Here is an 18,234-nt window from a genome sequence, read left to right on the forward strand (position 1 = left end):
TTTTTATTTGAAACTTAATTATAATTTTAATTTTAATTTTTAGATTGAACGTCAGTTACCAAAGGAATCCATCCCTATCTCTAAAGAAGAAGCCGACAAAACTGCTAAACTCATTAAAGTAGTCGTCGAAGAAATGTACGAGAAACAATCTCTCTTGGACAGCACAAAGACACAAGTACGTGACATCGTACGTCGTAAAAAAGACGCAGACGGTGCAGACCGCTTGAATGATGAGTTAGAAGACGTAGCCAGTCGCTGGAAGTCAATATCTGACCGCTGCAAAGATAGAATTAAATTCCTTGAAGACATAAAGGAGTTCCATGACACCTACGAAAGCTTGAACTCCTGGCTGGGAGCTAAAGAAAGAATGTTGGGTGCTCTAGGACCCATTTCATCAGACCCAAGAATGGTAGCTAGCCAGGTACAGCAAGTCCAAGTTCTCCGTGAAGAATTCCGGTCTCAGAAGCCCCAGCTTGATCATCTCGTTGAAGTTGGCGAAAGTGTTCTTGCTCGTCTACCAAATGACTCCGTAGACGGCCAGAAAATCAGCGACAAGCTGAACAACATCTTACAAAGATGGACTGACCAGGTTAATCGACTCGACGAACGAGCTCAGAGTCTCGGAGATGCTGTTGACACTAGCAGGGAGTTTGACGCCAGCCTCAATCGCCTTCGCGACGCGCTTCAAGGTATTTCAGACAACTTGGACGATTTACCTCTTGACAAAGATCCAGAGGAGCAACTTCGTAAAATCGAACACCTCGAAAGACAACTAGAAGGCCAGCGTCCTCTGCTCGCCGATGCTGAGGCAGCCGGAGCTCAACTCTGCGAAGTTTTGAGCGACCCTGCGTCCAAGTCTGAGATTCAAGGAAAACTTGCGGCTGTTAATAAATTGTACAACAACTTGCAGAAGAAACTGGACCACAGGAAGGCAGAAATTGAAGGAAACCTTCGGGACGGAAGACAATTTGAAGCTTCTTGCAGCAAAACTCTCGGGTGGCTTGCAGATGAGCTTGGAAACATGTCGGAGAAACTTTTGGTTTCAGCGGACCGTGAGATTTTGCAGCAACAACTGGACCACCACGAGCCTATTTACCGCAATGTGATGGGCAAAGAGCATGAAGTTATAATGCTGCTGAACAAAGGTCGCGATATTCTTGCGCGATCAGCAAAGAACGAGAACCGTACGCTTCAGAGAGATTTAGATAAGATGCAAATGCAGTGGGATCGACTGAAAAAGGATACTCTTGACAGGCATACCAAGTTACAGACGTGTGCTGAGCATTGCAAGAAGTACTACCGCGCTCAAGACTCTTTCTTGCCTTGGCTGAGACAAGCTGAGGACAAGTTGGAAAGCTTGAAGCCAGCTTCTTTCAAGCGGAAGGATATCGAAAAGCAGCTGAAGGAACTCTCGTCTTTCAGAAACGAGGTTTGGAAACGCTCCGGCGAGTTTGAGAATAACAAAACTTTGGGAGAAACTTTCCTCAGCGCTTGTGATATTGACAAGGATGTTGTTAAGAATGAGCTCAGTGCCATGAAGACCAGGTGGGATAAATTGAATAATGAATTATTGGCACGCACGCAGTCGCTCGAAGATACTGCCAGACATTTGAATGACTTCAATGAAAATCTGAGGGACTTGAAACACGGGTTGCAGAGGTGTGAAGATAAATTGGCGTCACATGATGCTTTGGGTGGTGCTTCTAAAGATCCAAAACTTCTTGACAGAATAAAGGTAAATTTTTTTTTTATTTTATAGATTTGAGGTAGTTCACTCGGGACATATAGTTTGTGCTATTTTTTTCTTTTTCACTTGCTAGTCGACGTTCTATTTAGCAAATTGTCTTCAACTTCATTTTAGAGAATCTTCCATTTGTACGAAAATACAATTAGTTTGAAAGTTATTATCACTTTAAAAAACCATTTAATATTTAATAGAGGTATAATATTTTTGTTAGGATCATTCAAATAATTTATAATTGGACTATTACCACATTAAAATGTTAAAAAATCACTCTAAAAAATAAGGAGTTACACCAATTGCTAATTAGACCGTCGTAGTGCTGCCTTTCTCACGAGTTATCTCTTATTCGCTTTTACTAATGGTTATTTTTGTTTAATTAGCCAATTTATTTACAATTTATAAGAAAGTACATGGTAGAAATTTTCAAAATTTTTTTGGATTATTTTAAGTATATTATTCTATCAGATATCAGTTTTTTGTAACGATCTTAAAATCCTTTCAATGCAGTAACCATTAATATTTGATTTTGTCACTTTCCATCAATGCTGTTTGTGCTAAAATGTCATTTTTAATTAAAATTATCTCATTTCTTGCATGGTATCAATTGATATCAAATTTCAATAGCACATGTAATGCGAATTCCTATACCCATATTTCAAATTTTGAAAACTTCTTAAAATTTTGCATTTATGACTGAACTACTTTAAATACTTACAATTTGATAAATTATTTAATTACATTGAAATTATTAAAATTTCAGAACTTACGAGAAGAAACAGCGGCACTGAAGAAACCTTTGTTATCTGTGAGACAACAAGCCAATGATTTAGTAAACAACGCCCGTGAGCAAGGTGTAGATGCAACTCACCTTCAAGACGAAGTCGACAATATCACCGATCGCATCAATGATCTCCAAGGAAAACTTGACGACCGTTGCAATGACTTACAGAGCGCAGCTACCGCCGTAGCTCAATTCAATGACCAAGTAAAAGCTTTAACTTATGACCTCAGTGGTTTGGAGAATGAATTGGAATCAATGAAAGCTCCAGGTCGTGATATCAAGACCGTTCGTGCTCAAATCGAGGAAGTTAACAAACTGATCAGCAAAATAAACCGCGCATCTGACGAGGTATCAAAGTTGGTAAATGCTGGGGAGAATTTGGTAGACAGCGGATTCGCTGCTGATGTAATAGCAACTCGAGACCAAATTGATATTCTGAAGCGTCAGCTGGGAAAACTAGATGAACGTGCTCGCAATCGCGATGAAGAGTTGTCGGACATCTTGAATAAATTACAAGAGTTTTACCGCATTCACGCGGATGTCATAGATGATATTAATGACGCCAGCGACCAGGTCAGAAGATTTAAAGCGGTGGGATCTGACATTGATTCCATTAAAGCACAGCAGGAAGACTTCCGTGCATTGAAGGCACAGAAAATCGAACCTATCGCTCGTGCAGTTGATGAGTGCAATTTGGTAGGTCAAGGATTGATCCAGAGCGCTGGACGAGATGTTAACACTAGCGGTATTGAGAAAGATCTTGATAAAATGCACGAGAAATGGAATGACTTGAAGGATAGACTGAATGAACGTGACCGTCGACTTGATGTTGGTCTTTTGCAGTCAGGAAAGTTCCAAGAGGCTCTTGATGGCTTGGAAAAATGGCTTGCAGACACCGAAGAGATGGTTGCTAACCAAAAATCACCTTCTTCTGATTACAAGGTAAATATTCAGTCCATAATTTATATTTAAAATTTATTTTAAATTTCAGATTTTAATAATGTATTTATAAATATTTTTTTAAAGGTCGTCAAGGCTCAGCTTCAAGAACAAAAATTCTTAAAGAAGATGCTGATGGACCGTCAAAACTCAATGTCCTCACTCTTCAACATGGGCCAAGAGGTATCCGCTGCAGCGGACCCCAAAGAACGTAAAGCAATTGAGAAACGATTGAAAGATCTGATCGGAAGATTCGATGCGCTGACAGAAGGTGCTGCTGAGCGCATGGATGCTCTCGAGCAAGCCATGGCAGTAGCCAAAGAATTCCAAGAGAAATTGACGCCTCTTGCGATCTGGTTGGACAAGACCGAGAAGAAGGTAAAAGACATGGAATTAATTCCAACTGACGAAGAGAAAATCCAACAGCGAGTTTCAGAGCATGATGTTCTCCACGATGATATCTTGTCAAAGAAGCCGTACTTTAGCGAGTTGACCGAAGTGGCCAGTCAATTGATGAGCCTCGTTGGTGAAGATGAAGCCACCATTCTTGCTGATAAGCTTCAAGATGTTGCCGACCGATACGCCAGTCTTGTAGAACGCTCCGAGGCACTCGGAAGTTTATTGCAGCGCTCGAGACAAGGTCTCCGCCATCTCGTCCTTACTTATCAAGATCTGCAAGCCTGGATGGAGAGTATGGAGAAAAGACTGTCCAAGTATCGTATTCTTGCTGTTCACACCGAGAAGCTGCTTCAGCAAATGGAAGATCTCGCTGATTTGACCGAGGAAGTGTCTTCTCGCCAGACGGAAGTTGATAGCACAACAGACTCCGGGTTGGAATTGATGAAACACATTTCCAGCGACGAAGCACTTCAACTTAAAGATAAACTAGACTCTCTTCAACGCCGCTTTAATGACTTGGTCACGCGCGGCTCTGATTTACTCAAGCACGCCCAAGAAGCCTTGCCGTTAGTCCAGCAATTCCACGACAACCATAACAGGCTCATGGACTGGATGCAGGGCGCAGAAACCGCTCTCCAATCAGCCGAGCCACGAGAGGAAGAAATAATCCGCCTGGAAATGGAGATATCTGAATACCGACCGGTTTTAGAGAAAATAAACACCGTGGGTCCGCAGCTCTGCCAAATTTCACCTGGAGAAGGTGCTGCTACTATTGAAGGACTCGTCACCAGAGACAACAGGCGGTTCGACGCAATCGCCGAGCAAATTCAACGCAAAGCTGAAAGAATTCAATTGAGCAAACAAAGGTCTCTTGAAGTGATCGGAGATATTGATGATTTATTAGATTGGTTCCGAGAAGTCGACAATCAGTTGCGCGAAGCTGAACCACCAAGCAGTGAACCTGAGATAATCCGTGTACAATTGAAAGAACATAAGGCTTTGAATGATGATATTTCTAGTCAGAAAGGTCGCGTTCGCGATGTTATTTCCACCGCGAAAAAAGTTATTCGTGAGAACACTCACCACGAAGACACGGCTACTATCAGAGACAAGATGGAAGATTTAAGAGAAACTATGGAAATTGTATCCGGTTTGTCGTCAGACCGTCTTGGTGCTCTGGAACAAGCGCTTCCTCTGGCAGAACATCTAAGAGATACTCACTCGGGTCTGTGTAGCTGGTTGGAAGAAGTTGAACACCAGATTTCTATGCTGCCTATGCCAGCTTTGAGACCAGACTTGATCGCAGCTCAACAAGATAAGAACGAATTATTGATCCAGAGTATTAACGAACACAAACCTTTGATCGAGAAGCTGAACAAGACCGGAGAAGCCCTAATGAGATTGTGCAATGAAGAAGAAGGACTCAAAGTACAAGATATCCTGGACAATGACAACGCTAGATATACTGCTCTACGAGCTGAACTTAGAGCTCGTCAACAAACTCTGGAGCAAGCTTTGCAAGAGTCTTCGCAATTTTCTGATAAGTTAGAAGGAATGTTAAGAGCACTGACATCAACTGCTGATCAAGTTCACGGTGCAGAGCCAGTTAGTGCTCATCCTCCTAGACTGAGGGATCAAATGGAAGAGAATGCAGCTCTGGCTGAGGACTTGGCTCAAAGATCAGAAGCTTACGCTGCGGTAAAGAAAGCTGCCGATGATGTTATCAACAAAGCTGGTAATCGTCAAGACCCAGCGGTTAAGGACATCAAACGCAAGTTGGAGAAATTGAATAAATTGTGGGGAGAAGTCCAGAAGGCTACTACAGATCGAGGACATACGCTGGATGACACCTTGGCTATTGCTGAGAAGTTCTGGTCGGAGTTGAACGGAGTGATGACCACTCTCAGAGAACTGCAAGATGCATTGTCAGGACAGGCTCCACCTGCTGCTCAACCGGCAGCCATCCAGCAGCAACAGGTAGCGTTGCAAGAAATCAGACAAGAGATTGACCAAACTAAACCAGATGTGGAGCAAGTCAGAGCTTCAGGGCAAGAATTAATGGGTCTTTGTGGAGAACCGGATAAACCTGAAGTCCGCAAGCACATGGAAGATTTGGATCAGGCTTGGGATAATGTCACTGCTTTGTATGCGAGACGCGAGGAGAACTTGATCGACGCTATGGAGAAGGCCATGGAGTTCCACGAGACTCTCCATAATCTGGTGGACTTTTTGCAAGAAGCTGAAGACAAGTTTGCTGAGATGGGACCTTTGGGTAGTGACATTGATTCTGTTAAGAGACAGATCAAGCAACTCGCTAACTTCAAGGCTGAGGTTGATCCACACATGGTGAAGGTCGAAGCTCTTAATAGGTAGGTTTTTTTTTTTAATTATCATTACAAATAAATTTAATGGGATAGATTTAAATTATCGAATTTATTATTAGACGGATTAATATTATAATATGTATATTTTTAATTCCAAACTTTCTGACCCGGATCCTAGGAGTCTGACAAGGCAAGTCAATTGCTCTAGTCGCACTGGTTATAGCATGGCTTAATTGTATTTCATTATTCTTATTTTAAATAATTTGAGAAATTAAAAAAAAATTTTTGAGAATTTTCAAATACTTTTAACATAATTTAGATTAAAAAGAATTTTTTCGGTTGATTTTTTTAAGCAGCATGTCCTAGATAAATTATTCAAAAAATACTTCCCGAATAATTACGGCTTAATATATTATATTAGCTATGCCCAATGATGCAGATTAATTTAATTGCTAAAATTGTTTATTAAATGTATGCAGCAAGGCTGATTTATACGAGCTTTGTTGTTTGTCCTTTCAGCAATTGTGATGACTTTAAATAATTATTTCTTAACCAGATTTTTAATATACATTTCACTCCACAGGCAAGCTGCAGAATTGACAGAGAGAACATCATCAGAGCAAGCAGCAGCAATAAAAGAACCACTTGGTGCAGTGAACCGTCGATGGGACGCTTTACTAAGAGGAGTCGTCGAACGTCAAAGACTTCTGGAGAATGCACTTCTGCGCCTCGGACAATTCCAACACGCCCTAGACGAGCTGCTGGTCTGGATCGACAAGACCGACAGAACTCTGGACGAATTGAAGCCCGTCGCAGGCGATCCGCAGGTGATAGAAGTCGAACTAGCTAAGCTAAAGGTCCTCGTAAATGATATCCAGGCTCACCAGACGAGTGTAGACACTCTCAATGACGCTGGAAGACAATTAATAGAAGACGGCAAAGGCACTGCAGAAGCTTCTACGACCGCCGAGAAACTAGGAACTTTGAACCGCCGTTGGCGCGACTTACTCCAGCAAGCCGCGGATCGACAACGAGAACTTGAAGATGCGCTTCGGGAAGCTCAATCATTCACCGCCGAGATCCAAGACTTACTATCTTGGCTGGGTGACGTTGATAACATGATCGTCGCTTCTAGACCAGTCGGTGGTCTTCCTGAAACCGCTTCCGAGCAACTAGAGCGCTTCATGGAAGTCTACAACGAGTTAGAAATGAATCGTCCTAAGGTCGAAACTGTTTTACAGCAAGGCCAAGAATATTTGAAACGCGCTGGCGCCTCTAGTGCTGGAACACTGAATCACAATTTAAGAACTTTGAAGCAAAGGTGGGATAGTGTTACAGCACGAGCTAGTGATAAGAAGATAAAACTAGAAATCGCGCTAAGAGAAGCCACTGAATTCCACGACGCGCTTCAAGCGTTTGTCGACTGGCTGACCAATGCCGAAAAAATATTAACCAACTTGAAACCTGTTTCTCGAGTTATGGAAACAATTCTCGGACAAATCGAGGACCACAAAGCATTCCAGAAGGACGTCGGCGTTCACCGTGAAACGATGCTCAATTTGGATAAAAAAGGAACTCAACTTAAGTACTTTTCTCAAAAACAAGACGTCATTCTTATAAAGAATTTGTTGGTCAGCGTGCAGCACAGATGGGAGCGCGTTGTTTCTAAATCAGCAGAAAGAACTCGCGCTCTAGATCACGGATACAAAGAAGCCCGAGAATTCCACGACGCATGGTCTCATTTGATGACCTGGCTGGATGACGCTGAGAAAACTCTCGATGAAATGGCCGCTGAGGGAGTTGGTGGCAACGACCCGGAGAAGATCAAGTTCCGGTTGAACAAGCACCGGGAGATCCAGAAAGCCTTGGGTGCCAAGCAAGGAACTTATGACACGACGATGAAGAACGGCAAAACTCTGAAAGACAAGGCGCCGAAGAGCGACGAACCGGCTTTGAAGGAGCTGTTGAATGAATTGAAGAGCAAGTGGACGACGGTGTGCGGAAAGAGTGTAGACAGACAGCGAAAACTGGAGGAAGCTTTGCTCTTCTCAGGTCAATTCAAGGATGCTATTCAAGCGCTGCTTGATTGGCTCCAAAAAACTGAGAAGCAGCTATCAAATACTGGACCACTGCATGGAGATTTGGACACAGTTACCAATTTGGTGGAGCAGCACAGGTCATTTGAGAGGGACCTCGAGATGAGAGCTTCGCAGATGGAGTCTGTTATCAACACTGGCCGAGAACTTGAATCTAAAGCTACGGTAGAAGACGCGTCAACTATCAGGTCGCAGCTGTCGGAGGTGAAGAACCTTTGGAATGTTGTGACCAGGTTGTCGGATAGTAAGTCTCACAGATTGGACGAAGCGCTGAGAGATGCAGAGAGACTTCACAAAGCTGTGCATGTTTTGTTGGAGTGGCTGAGTGAAGCGGAAATGAAGCTGAGATTCGCGGGTCAGCTGCCAGAAGACGAACAAGAGAGCAGGAACCAGCTTATGGAGCATGAGAAATTCTTGAGGGAGTTACATCAGAAGGAAGTCGAGAAAGACCATACTCTTGAACTGGCTCATGGAATCCTCGGCAAGTCTCATCCGGATGGAGCTGCTGTTATCAAGCACTGGATTACCATCATTCAGTCCAGGTGGGAAGAAGTTGCGACCTGGGCTCTGCAGAGAAATCAACGGCTAGAAAATCACATGCAAGGGCTACAGGTAAATTATTTTGTATTGTATTTTATGCACTGATGAAAAAATTAACTTTGACTCAAGAGCCAAAATTTTGAACTAAAAATACCATTTTGAAGAAAATGATTTTCTTGAGTCAACAGAATAAATTTTTGAGACAAGAAAAATTTACTTAATTAAATCAAGAATAATTTCTTGATTTTAATTTTTTTATCAGTGTGGAAATAAAAATAAGTGGATTTTTTATGATAATTTTTTAATAAATATTTTTTCTTGCAGGATCTTGACAATCTTTTGGAAGAATTGCTTTCATGGTTAGAAGGTCTTACGAATACTTTGATAACCTTGGAAGCAGAGCCGTTACCAGATGATCGTCCGACTCTGGAGATGCTGATTGCAGACCACCGCGAATTCATGGAAAATACTAGTCGCAGACAAGTTGAGGTTGACAGCGTTTGCAAAGCCCGTCAGATAAAGACGATCAAGGACATTCGCAAAATGTCCAAATCTAGATTACCCGGTTCTGTGTAAGTATGCATGCTTGAAAAAATTTACTAGTTGTAAATATTTAGTATTTATTTATAATGCACTTGTTTTTTTTTTATTCGTACCACTATTTTAAGGTTTTTTGTTTTTGTTTGTGTTTTTTATGTTGCTTGAACATTCATTTTGTAAATTATCATCACTATTTTACAATTCACGTGTCTGTCGCATGGTGCACTGTTGAATTGGCAGTAAGGATCTGTATCAAGAAAGTGAAGATGAACAGCCGCTTCGTAAGCAAAGGTTTGTTTTTGCTTGTCACTTATTGTTTTTTCATTAATTCACAGATTAAAATTTTTTGGTATTTTATTTAATTACTTAGGGTAAAAAATTAGTCATTCATAGTGATCATTGATTAATTAGCAAATTTTTAATTAGTATCATTTTGCATTTTATTTTAAAAATTTATTTATAATGGTTTTACTGTGTGACATTAAAAACATTGTATTGCTTTGGATTTGTTTAGCTTCAAGGGCAGTCGAGACCTATTGCAATCTCGTCGTGGAAGGTATGCTTGCTGCACAGTATTTTTTTTCTATTCATTCACTGTCATTTCATGGTTACAAGCCTATATATTTAATAAAAATTGAATAGGATAAATATTATTAATTAAAAAAATTTTTGTTTATTTTTTTACAATCTTTATCAAATATTTTTTTATTGAATTAAATATTTAGGCAAGTTTCCAATTTCATACTACATTTTCACACATAACTTCACTTATTTTTGTCTTTATATTTGTTTTGTGTTTGTTTCAATTTATGTTATCTATTTTATCATAAAATTATATAATTAATTATTGTAAATAATTATACATATTATTTAAATTTACAGAATAATTATTATGACAATTACACAATACAATCCAATTATAAAATAATGGTCCAGTGAATGATTTAAATATTAATTTTTACAAGTTTTAAATTAATTTAAAACAAAATTTCAATCAAAAAAAAATTTTTATTCACTGGTTCATTTTGATTTTATATTATAAATTATAATTATTATATAAATTATTAATAATTAAAAAACTGTGAAGCAAAAATAAGCAGATTGCAAAATATATAGTTAAGTAGAGTGTTATGAGTGATTTGACGCATGTTCTTGTTTAGCCGAGCCAGTCCAGGTCGTGAGAGAACACCAGATCCTTCATTGCCGCATATTGGTCCGCGATTCCCACCCAAAGGAAGGTTCGTTGTCTTATATTTCAATTAATCCGAAATAAGTAATAAAATAACGAATGAATACTAAGAATGAGTAAAAAAAATTGAATGTGATGACTGGATTGTGATCTTTTATCCTAGAATGATGTGATTAAAATGAATCGTGTATTAAAATAGAGAATGAAGAATGATGTGATAAAACTACTATGACTAAATTTGTATATAGTGACAATAACCATGATTGATTTTCTACTAACAAATTATTTTAATCGAGTAGCAAAGGAGCCGAGCCGGAATTCCGTAATCCACGCGTGAAACTTCTCTGGGATCGTTGGCGCAATGTCTGGATGATGGCATGGGAACGTCAGAGACGTCTTCAAGACAAGCTTAACTACATCGACGAATTAGACCGTGTCAGGAACTTCAGCTGGGAAGACTGGCGCAAGAGGTTCTTGAAATTCATGAACCACAAAAAATCACGGTTGACCGATCTGTTTAGAAAAATGGATAAAAATAATGACGGTCTTATTCCTAGAGAAGATTTCATCCAAGGAATCATGAATACTAGTCAGTACTTTATTTACTTTTTAATTTTTTAGCGTTTATATCAATCACAAACTATTAACCAATAATTATTATTTCAGAATTCGACACATCTCGCTTAGAAATGAACGCCGTTGCCGATTTGTTCGATCGCCACGGTGAAGGTCTTATTGACTGGAAAGAATTCATCGCAGCTCTTAGACCAGATTGGGAAGAAAGACGTACTTACCACGATACTGACAAAATTCATGATGAAGTCAAGCGACTGGTTATGTTGTGTACTTGCAGACAGAAATTCCGCGTCTTCCAAGTCGGTGAAGGAAAATACAGGGTAAATTTAAAACCTCTTAATTCATTATTTTTATTTTTTTTTAAACAATTAATTCAAATTTATTAATTAAAATTCATTCTTAAATCTAGTTCGGTGACAGCCAAAAATTACGCCTTGTCCGTATCTTAAGATCTACTGTAATGGTGCGAGTCGGAGGTGGATGGGTAGCCCTCGACGAGTTCTTATTGAAAAACGATCCATGTCGCGGTAAGTTACTTTTCATTATAAATTATAATTATAAATACAATGATAGATAATAAGTATAACAATATTAATAATTCCATAAGATAAAAAAATTCAAAATATAAATCCAAATTATCGAGATCGACTGTCAGGACCCCCCAGAGGCAAATTAAACTTTATTTCAAAATTTTATTTAGTTAATTATTTTCGTAATAATTTGTCTTAATGTTTAATTTGTATTATATATATATAATATGTTATTTATCGTTTAGTTTTATTTATTTTAAAACATTATCATGAACGTCAGTTGTCATAATACACTGCTAACAGGAACGTTCGTAACCACCCTAACTAAATCGGTTTGTTTTATTTGTTTGACTAATATTTTAAATTTATTATGCACGGGGCTATTAATTTATTAATAAATTAAAGTTATAATGTTATGATAATAATAATAATAATAATAATAATAATAATAATAATGAAAATAATAACTAAACTAAATCCCATCGCGTTTGTGTGTATGATCTCAGCTCCTGAGGTAACAAACAGAATGTTCATTAATAAACGAATGAATCCGTTTTAAAACAAATTTTAAGCATACGAGTGGTAACATGTGTGCCCGTTGTTTGCTTTGCTTAATATGTAGCCATAGAAATCATTTTTTACTATTATTTATTATTGGGAATTTATTGAACTCGGTTCATCGGTAAATTTTAATTAACATAAAAAGTTTACACTGTAAAAAATGACGATTTTTCACAGTGCAGATATTAATGACCGGAATTAAAAACTGGTTTACTTCTAACAATAATAATAAAAATTGCATGAACCCCTAGAAGTACTAAAAAGACTAAATATTTTCCATCGTTCTCCAAGTTTTTCTAATGCCAATACCGGATCCTAACAAGCCGGAACAGCACGAGGGTTGGTGTCCACTCGGTGAGACCCATTGCACGATCATTACTTTAAATCTCGCATCTAAACTCTATCTTCCTTATATTATTCTTTTTTTTTTTAATTATTAATTTACATTTTTAGCGTTCATTATTTTGCGAAGACAGAGTGTAGATTTAAGATTTAAATCATTCATCTATGTCGCATGACATTTTCTCATTTCACATTTATTTTTCTCATATATTTTGTTCAAGTGTTTTCTGGTAAAATGGAACTGTTTTTTAAAGTTAAATTTCTAGGAAAGTTTTATACTTTTAAGGTTTTTTGTTGAACTGGCTTAATGAATTCTTACTATAAGATATTTTTTTTTGGTTCAGTGGTTTATTATCCAGTCTTTATATCTGTTATTTTAGTTGTTTTATTTAAGCATGGTGTTGGAGTTACGTGGATTTTAAATTTAATGTTAAGATAGTTTTAAGTTTTATTTTTAAACTTCATCTTAAATTATAAATTGTTTTTATTTAAAATCTTTGTCATTTAAAATACTCGACCCTTGAAAATTTTTATTTGTAATACTTTACTTTCTTATATTTAATATGCATTTTTCAAATTTATGTAATTCTAATATAATAATTAATTAAAAGTGTAAATGAAATCAATATTAAAAAATTTAATACTCAAAAAAAGTATACATACTTTACAAATTTAATATAAATACTTGCAAAAAAAAAAAATGCTTTAAAATACCATAAATTAAAATTTTACTTAGAAAAAAAAAATTATCTTATAAAAAAAATTTATAATTCAAGATAAAGTTACCCTAGTACACTAGAATTGTAAACTACAAAATTATTTTATAAAAAAAAAAAACTGGTGTGATTTAAAAATTATTTTATTATTACGCTATTTTATTTGAAAATTTTTAATTACGTTATTTCTTCTTTTTTCTTTCTTCACACAAAACAACACACTACACACATTTTCATTTAAAACCCTTAACTCAAAAAATAAAACTATTAATTATTTCTCGCATGGTTTTATTTTAAAATTGCTAAACCGCTAAAACTCTGTTCTGTAAAACCGTTTCTGCATTTCTTCTTCTGTAATCTTAAACTTGACCCTAAATTTACACCCTAACCATCTCTTCTCCGTTCCTAAAACCCTGTGCCAACTTTACCCTCTGATTACTGTTACTACAACTGCACTGTTATCTTACCCTCGGTATTCTTTTGCGTCTTCTAAACTAACTGCACGCACACACTGTAGCCAAGGGAAGAACAAACATTGAGCTGCGGGAACAATTTATTTTGGCGGATGGGGTCAGCCAGACGATGACGGCATTCAGAGCTAAGCCGAGTCCGAATTCTACACTCCAACGCACCCCAATGTCTTCGGCTGGTCCAATAACCAAGGTAATAATCATCACCCACATGCAATGCAATACTTCGATATTCTTATTCTTTCACTCGCATTTATTTCATTGTTCCAACTACCGTCGTTCATCAAGTGAATGCATTCACTTATTAATTACAATTATAATTAAATACTTATAATTTTATTCAACCGCTTGATTAACGACAGTCAGTTCTACACACTCTATTTATTTCATTTGCAACACATCTATTGCACATAAATATAAGCACCTATACCCGCAAAATAACTATTTAAAAAGCGTTTGTACGCTTTCAATTGCAACATTATTTACGTAAGTATTGCGAATGATTATTTATTTATTATATATAATGCATGCGCATGTTCTCAAAAATTTTTTAAATAATTATTTTTATTTATATTATATTTTCCTCATTATCATCTAGTATAAGATCTAGTAGAATTACTCTCTTATGAATGGATTAGTGGGATTGGTAAGAAAATATTGGTAAGGACAGCTATCAGAAATTAAGGCGACGATACGAAGTTTTTTATACCTCAGGAGGTGTGATTTTATTCTCATATCATACTTGAAAAAAAATCCCCTTTGATCGCGGCAAAAACGGAGGTCGAATTTTTACAAAGGAATTTTTTAATACTTGTTACTATTTTATTGGTTAAATTATTTATTAAAAGATGAAAAATTTAATAGGGACTTGTGTCCTTTGATAATAATTACTTTCCGAATAGAAAGAAATCTAAACTTTTAGTATGATTGATTTGATTTGGTGTAGCGGAGGAGTTTATGAACCAGCTGATGCCGATATTTGAGAGTTTGAGGCAAAAGGAGGATCTTCCGTGCTCGTACCCTCTTCACATGCACGCCCCCTCTTACCACTGGGTAAATAATATCATTCTCTTGATTGATTCTCTTGATATTTATATGGTTGGACATTGTCATGTCATTTATATATTATTATACTTGTATATTTGACTTTATACTTGTACTTATTTTTACATAGCTATATTTACTATTTTTGCCTGCATTTTTACATTTTAAAATTCTCATTAATATAATTGAGTTGTTATTGGTAGCTTAGTTGCTACGCGCATTTGTAATTAGTGCATTGTGTGTATTTTATTGTGTGAAAATCCAACGCTCATTTATAAATTTTATCATTAATTGATTTACCTTTGATTATATTTTACTTTTTTTTAGTTTTTAAAAAATTCTCTTCAAGTCGGTAATTTTTTTTTTCTTCAAAAGAAACTTCAAAATTTTTTATAATAGAAACTATTCTGCAAAAGAAATAAATTTGTAAAATTAATTACAGTTTTATTAATATTTTTTTTTTTTTAATATATTAAATTATTAAATTAATAAAAAATTAAAGTATCAATTTAAAACATAAATCTATAAAGTGTGATATTTTTAAATTAAATAATAGAAAATTTTTAAGTCATTATTGATTATAATAAAAATCTATATCATTTTTAAACATTCTTAAAATAATTTTATTATTTAAGAAATTTTTAAAACAATGTTTATTAAAAAAAAAATTGTGAATTATTAAAAAATTACCGACTTTTTGAGCATTGATTATAATTTCGTAATTTAAACTTTATTTTTATTCATTTGAATGCCTCAAAACTTTCCCTGCTAGATAATTGAAAAACTTGAAACCAAAAACCTTCAAGATAATTATAAAAAAATATAGAGTAAAATTTAAATAAAAAATCGAATGCGCATAACTTCTATCTATACTCTATAAATAAATATTAATTAATGCTGACTTAGTGGCGTTGATTGGAGATACTTCAAATCACCATAAGCTACTGTATCTTTCCCAACTCCTTTTGGTAAGTTAGCATGCTTCCGTAGAACTACTTACTTGAATTTAATTATGGCCAATAATTTAAACATCTATTTTTTTATCATTATCAGTCATAATTAAATTCAATTAGCACATAATCCATTCGTAGGAGCAGTTGGTACGTATACTAGTTTACTTAGCTGTAATTTCCTTCATGTACAGCAAAAATATTTGAATTCATAAAGTAAAATTTCAAATGATCAATAGTTGAAAATAATAATTAAAAAAAAAATCAATTAAATTTTTATAATCTTTATGAGTTCAAGTGAATAAATTCCATCACATACACATACACTACTGTAATAAAATCCTATTGTTTTGTACTCACGCTTGATTTTCATCTCAAATTAATGGTAATTTTAATTTTTTTATTCAATAATTTTTTTTTTCATGTAGGTAAGAGAGCGCAGCGTTAGAAGTGTGCCAATGGGTCACTCAGGAACTCATCGAGCGTCAAGATCTTCATTGAGCGCTGGAACTCCAGATAGTTTGAGTGATAACGAGAGTTCATTCAAATTGTCAACAAGAAAGACAAGTACTCCTTACAGGAGTGTTATTACTCCAAGTAAGAATTTACTTAATTATTGAATGTCTATTTAAATTTATCAATTAAAATTATTTATAGAGTAAAAATAAAATAAAACACAAATTATTAATAATAATACGAAAAAATCACAGGTAGTTGGAATTAATAAATGACAAATTAAACAATCATGTTATTGTTATTATTGCGAATAACAATACCATGATTGTTTAATTTGTCATTTATTAATTCCAACTACCGGTGATTTTTTCGTATTATTTTATGATTTTGGATGCGACAAAAAATGGAAATTATTAATAATAATAATAATTTTTTATCAGGTGGTAGCCGTCCATCTAGCCGTCCAGCATCACGGCCAGCAAGTAGACCAGCTAGTAGACCTAGTAGCAGACCTGCGTCAAGACAAGGTAGTAAACCACCAAGTCGTTATGGCTCTACACAATCCTTAGATAGTACAGGTAATATTATTTAACATTTATTTGATGCATTTAAAAATTCAAATTAATAAATCACTCAATAAAATTTTTATTATCAAATTATAAATAAATTCCAGACGAGTCAGGAACTCCCAGTCGTATTCCAAGAAGAACATTGGGTACAACTGGAACCACACCAACCTCAAGTCGACACAACAGTATTTCTGGTAGAAAACTCATGGCTCCAGTAAATGGTTCATCAACATCTCGACCGCGTACACCTACTGGACTCATCAGTCCTGCAAGTGGCGTTCCTTCTAGGTAGGCATTCTTTTGAAAAAAAAAATTTTTTTTAATAAACAAACCCTGCATTAAAATTTTCAGATAAAAAAAAACTAATACGCATTGCAAATTTATAGATTTAACTGCATTATCAAACGCATTAAAATTTTTAAAAATCATTTTTAATAAATTAACACATTTATTGCGAAATCATAAATTTTAAAAAATTAAGCAAATTAAAGCCTTTATTATAATAAAATTAATTACTTTAATATTAATAATTTGTCGATAAAAATTGATCGAGTAAAAGTCATTGAAGATAACATACTGATCTAGAGCCATTACTCACAATTTTTTTAGGCTGGGTTCGATCTATAGAACGTCGAGTATCCCAACTCTTTCTGGTGCCGTAACACCAAATAGGTAAAGCGTTATTAATATAGTACAGTAATGGAAAATAATTCAGGGAAAATTATTAAATTTTAATACGGTGTTGGGATAAAAAAAAATGCTTGATCAAACTAATTCCTCTTAATCCGGTGCTGGGGATAAAAACTTTCCTATCATAAAACTATTTAACTGTCTATATCATTTCAATTAACTTTCAATGTCTTGCTCTCTCTCTGATACGACTTGGTGGTGGTTTAGTCGCTCGCGGATTCCTGTGTACGTGGGACCAGATATTAAATCTCCTCAATCAACAACGAGTAACTTTTCGACTCATTCCACGCAAAGCAACCACTCTACAATTTCAACTGATTCCACTGGGTATGCCTGATCTGTCGCTAGTGTTTCTTGTCCGTTTTCTTTGGTTTTGTTTTTTTGTATCAAACATTACACTTTTGATCCACAGAACTCAAATTACTGCACGATTTTTTTTTTCTTCAATTTTTATTTAAAACATATTTTAGTTTTTATGTAGAAACCAATCCACATTTTTTTTTTTTTTAATAAGTACTTGGTTTTTGCTTTTGAAATACTAACTCTCATATAAATATCAGGGGCAGCTCAGTCTGTACCAGTTCGGCAACTAACTATTCATCTGCTGTTAAATATGCTAGGTAACTAGCATTTGTATTTATTGTATAAATGTTTTTTTTTTTTTTTTTTTAGAGATTTATGGAATAATCCTTTTGATGATTTATTTTTTAATTTTATTATTATTAATTATTAATATTTAAAAAAAAATTTTTTAAATATCTTCCACAAAATTGGTCAA

At 35.4% G+C, this 18,234-nt stretch overlaps 1 protein-coding gene across 27 annotated transcripts in view; it reads left to right on the forward strand.

Annotated features, from left to right (window-relative positions):
- LOC123275315 (microtubule-actin cross-linking factor 1) overlaps positions 1-18,234 on the forward strand; it is a 110,868-nt gene that overhangs the window by 90,685 nt on the left and 1,949 nt on the right. For 9 of the 27 annotated variants that reach the window (XM_044743352.1, XM_044743362.1, XM_044743355.1 and 6 more), the window contains 19 exons: positions 44-1,735; positions 2,505-3,467; positions 3,552-6,232; positions 6,366-6,377; positions 6,771-8,895; positions 9,148-9,395; positions 9,604-9,654; positions 9,878-9,919; positions 10,524-10,601; positions 10,852-11,141; positions 11,219-11,448; positions 11,538-11,655; positions 12,511-12,573; positions 13,795-13,940; positions 16,170-16,338; positions 16,638-16,775; positions 16,871-17,054; positions 17,664-17,783; positions 18,017-18,076. In XM_044743352.1, the coding sequence (XP_044599287.1) occupies positions 44-1,735; positions 2,505-3,467; positions 3,552-6,232; positions 6,366-6,377; positions 6,771-8,895; positions 9,148-9,395; positions 9,604-9,654; positions 9,878-9,919; positions 10,524-10,601; positions 10,852-11,141; positions 11,219-11,448; positions 11,538-11,655; positions 12,511-12,573; positions 13,795-13,940; positions 16,170-16,338; positions 16,638-16,775; positions 16,871-17,054; positions 17,664-17,783; positions 18,017-18,076 (9,410 nt within the window). Of the gene's footprint in view, positions 1-43; positions 1,736-2,504; positions 3,468-3,551; positions 6,233-6,365; positions 6,378-6,770; positions 8,896-9,147; positions 9,396-9,603; positions 9,655-9,877; positions 9,920-10,523; positions 10,602-10,851; positions 11,142-11,218; positions 11,449-11,537; positions 11,656-12,510; positions 12,574-13,794; positions 13,941-14,693; positions 14,801-15,697; positions 15,760-16,169; positions 16,339-16,637; positions 16,776-16,870; positions 17,055-17,375; positions 17,439-17,663; positions 17,784-18,016; positions 18,077-18,234 lie in introns of all 27 variants that reach the window. The other 18 variants (XM_044743360.1, XM_044743364.1, XM_044743353.1 and 15 more) reach the window with 16 other exon arrangements.

The sequence above is a fragment of the Cotesia glomerata genome, linkage group LG1 (genome assembly GCF_020080835.1).
Source record: "Cotesia glomerata isolate CgM1 linkage group LG1, MPM_Cglom_v2.3, whole genome shotgun sequence".
Taxonomy (NCBI): Eukaryota; Metazoa; Arthropoda; class Insecta; order Hymenoptera; family Braconidae; genus Cotesia; species Cotesia glomerata.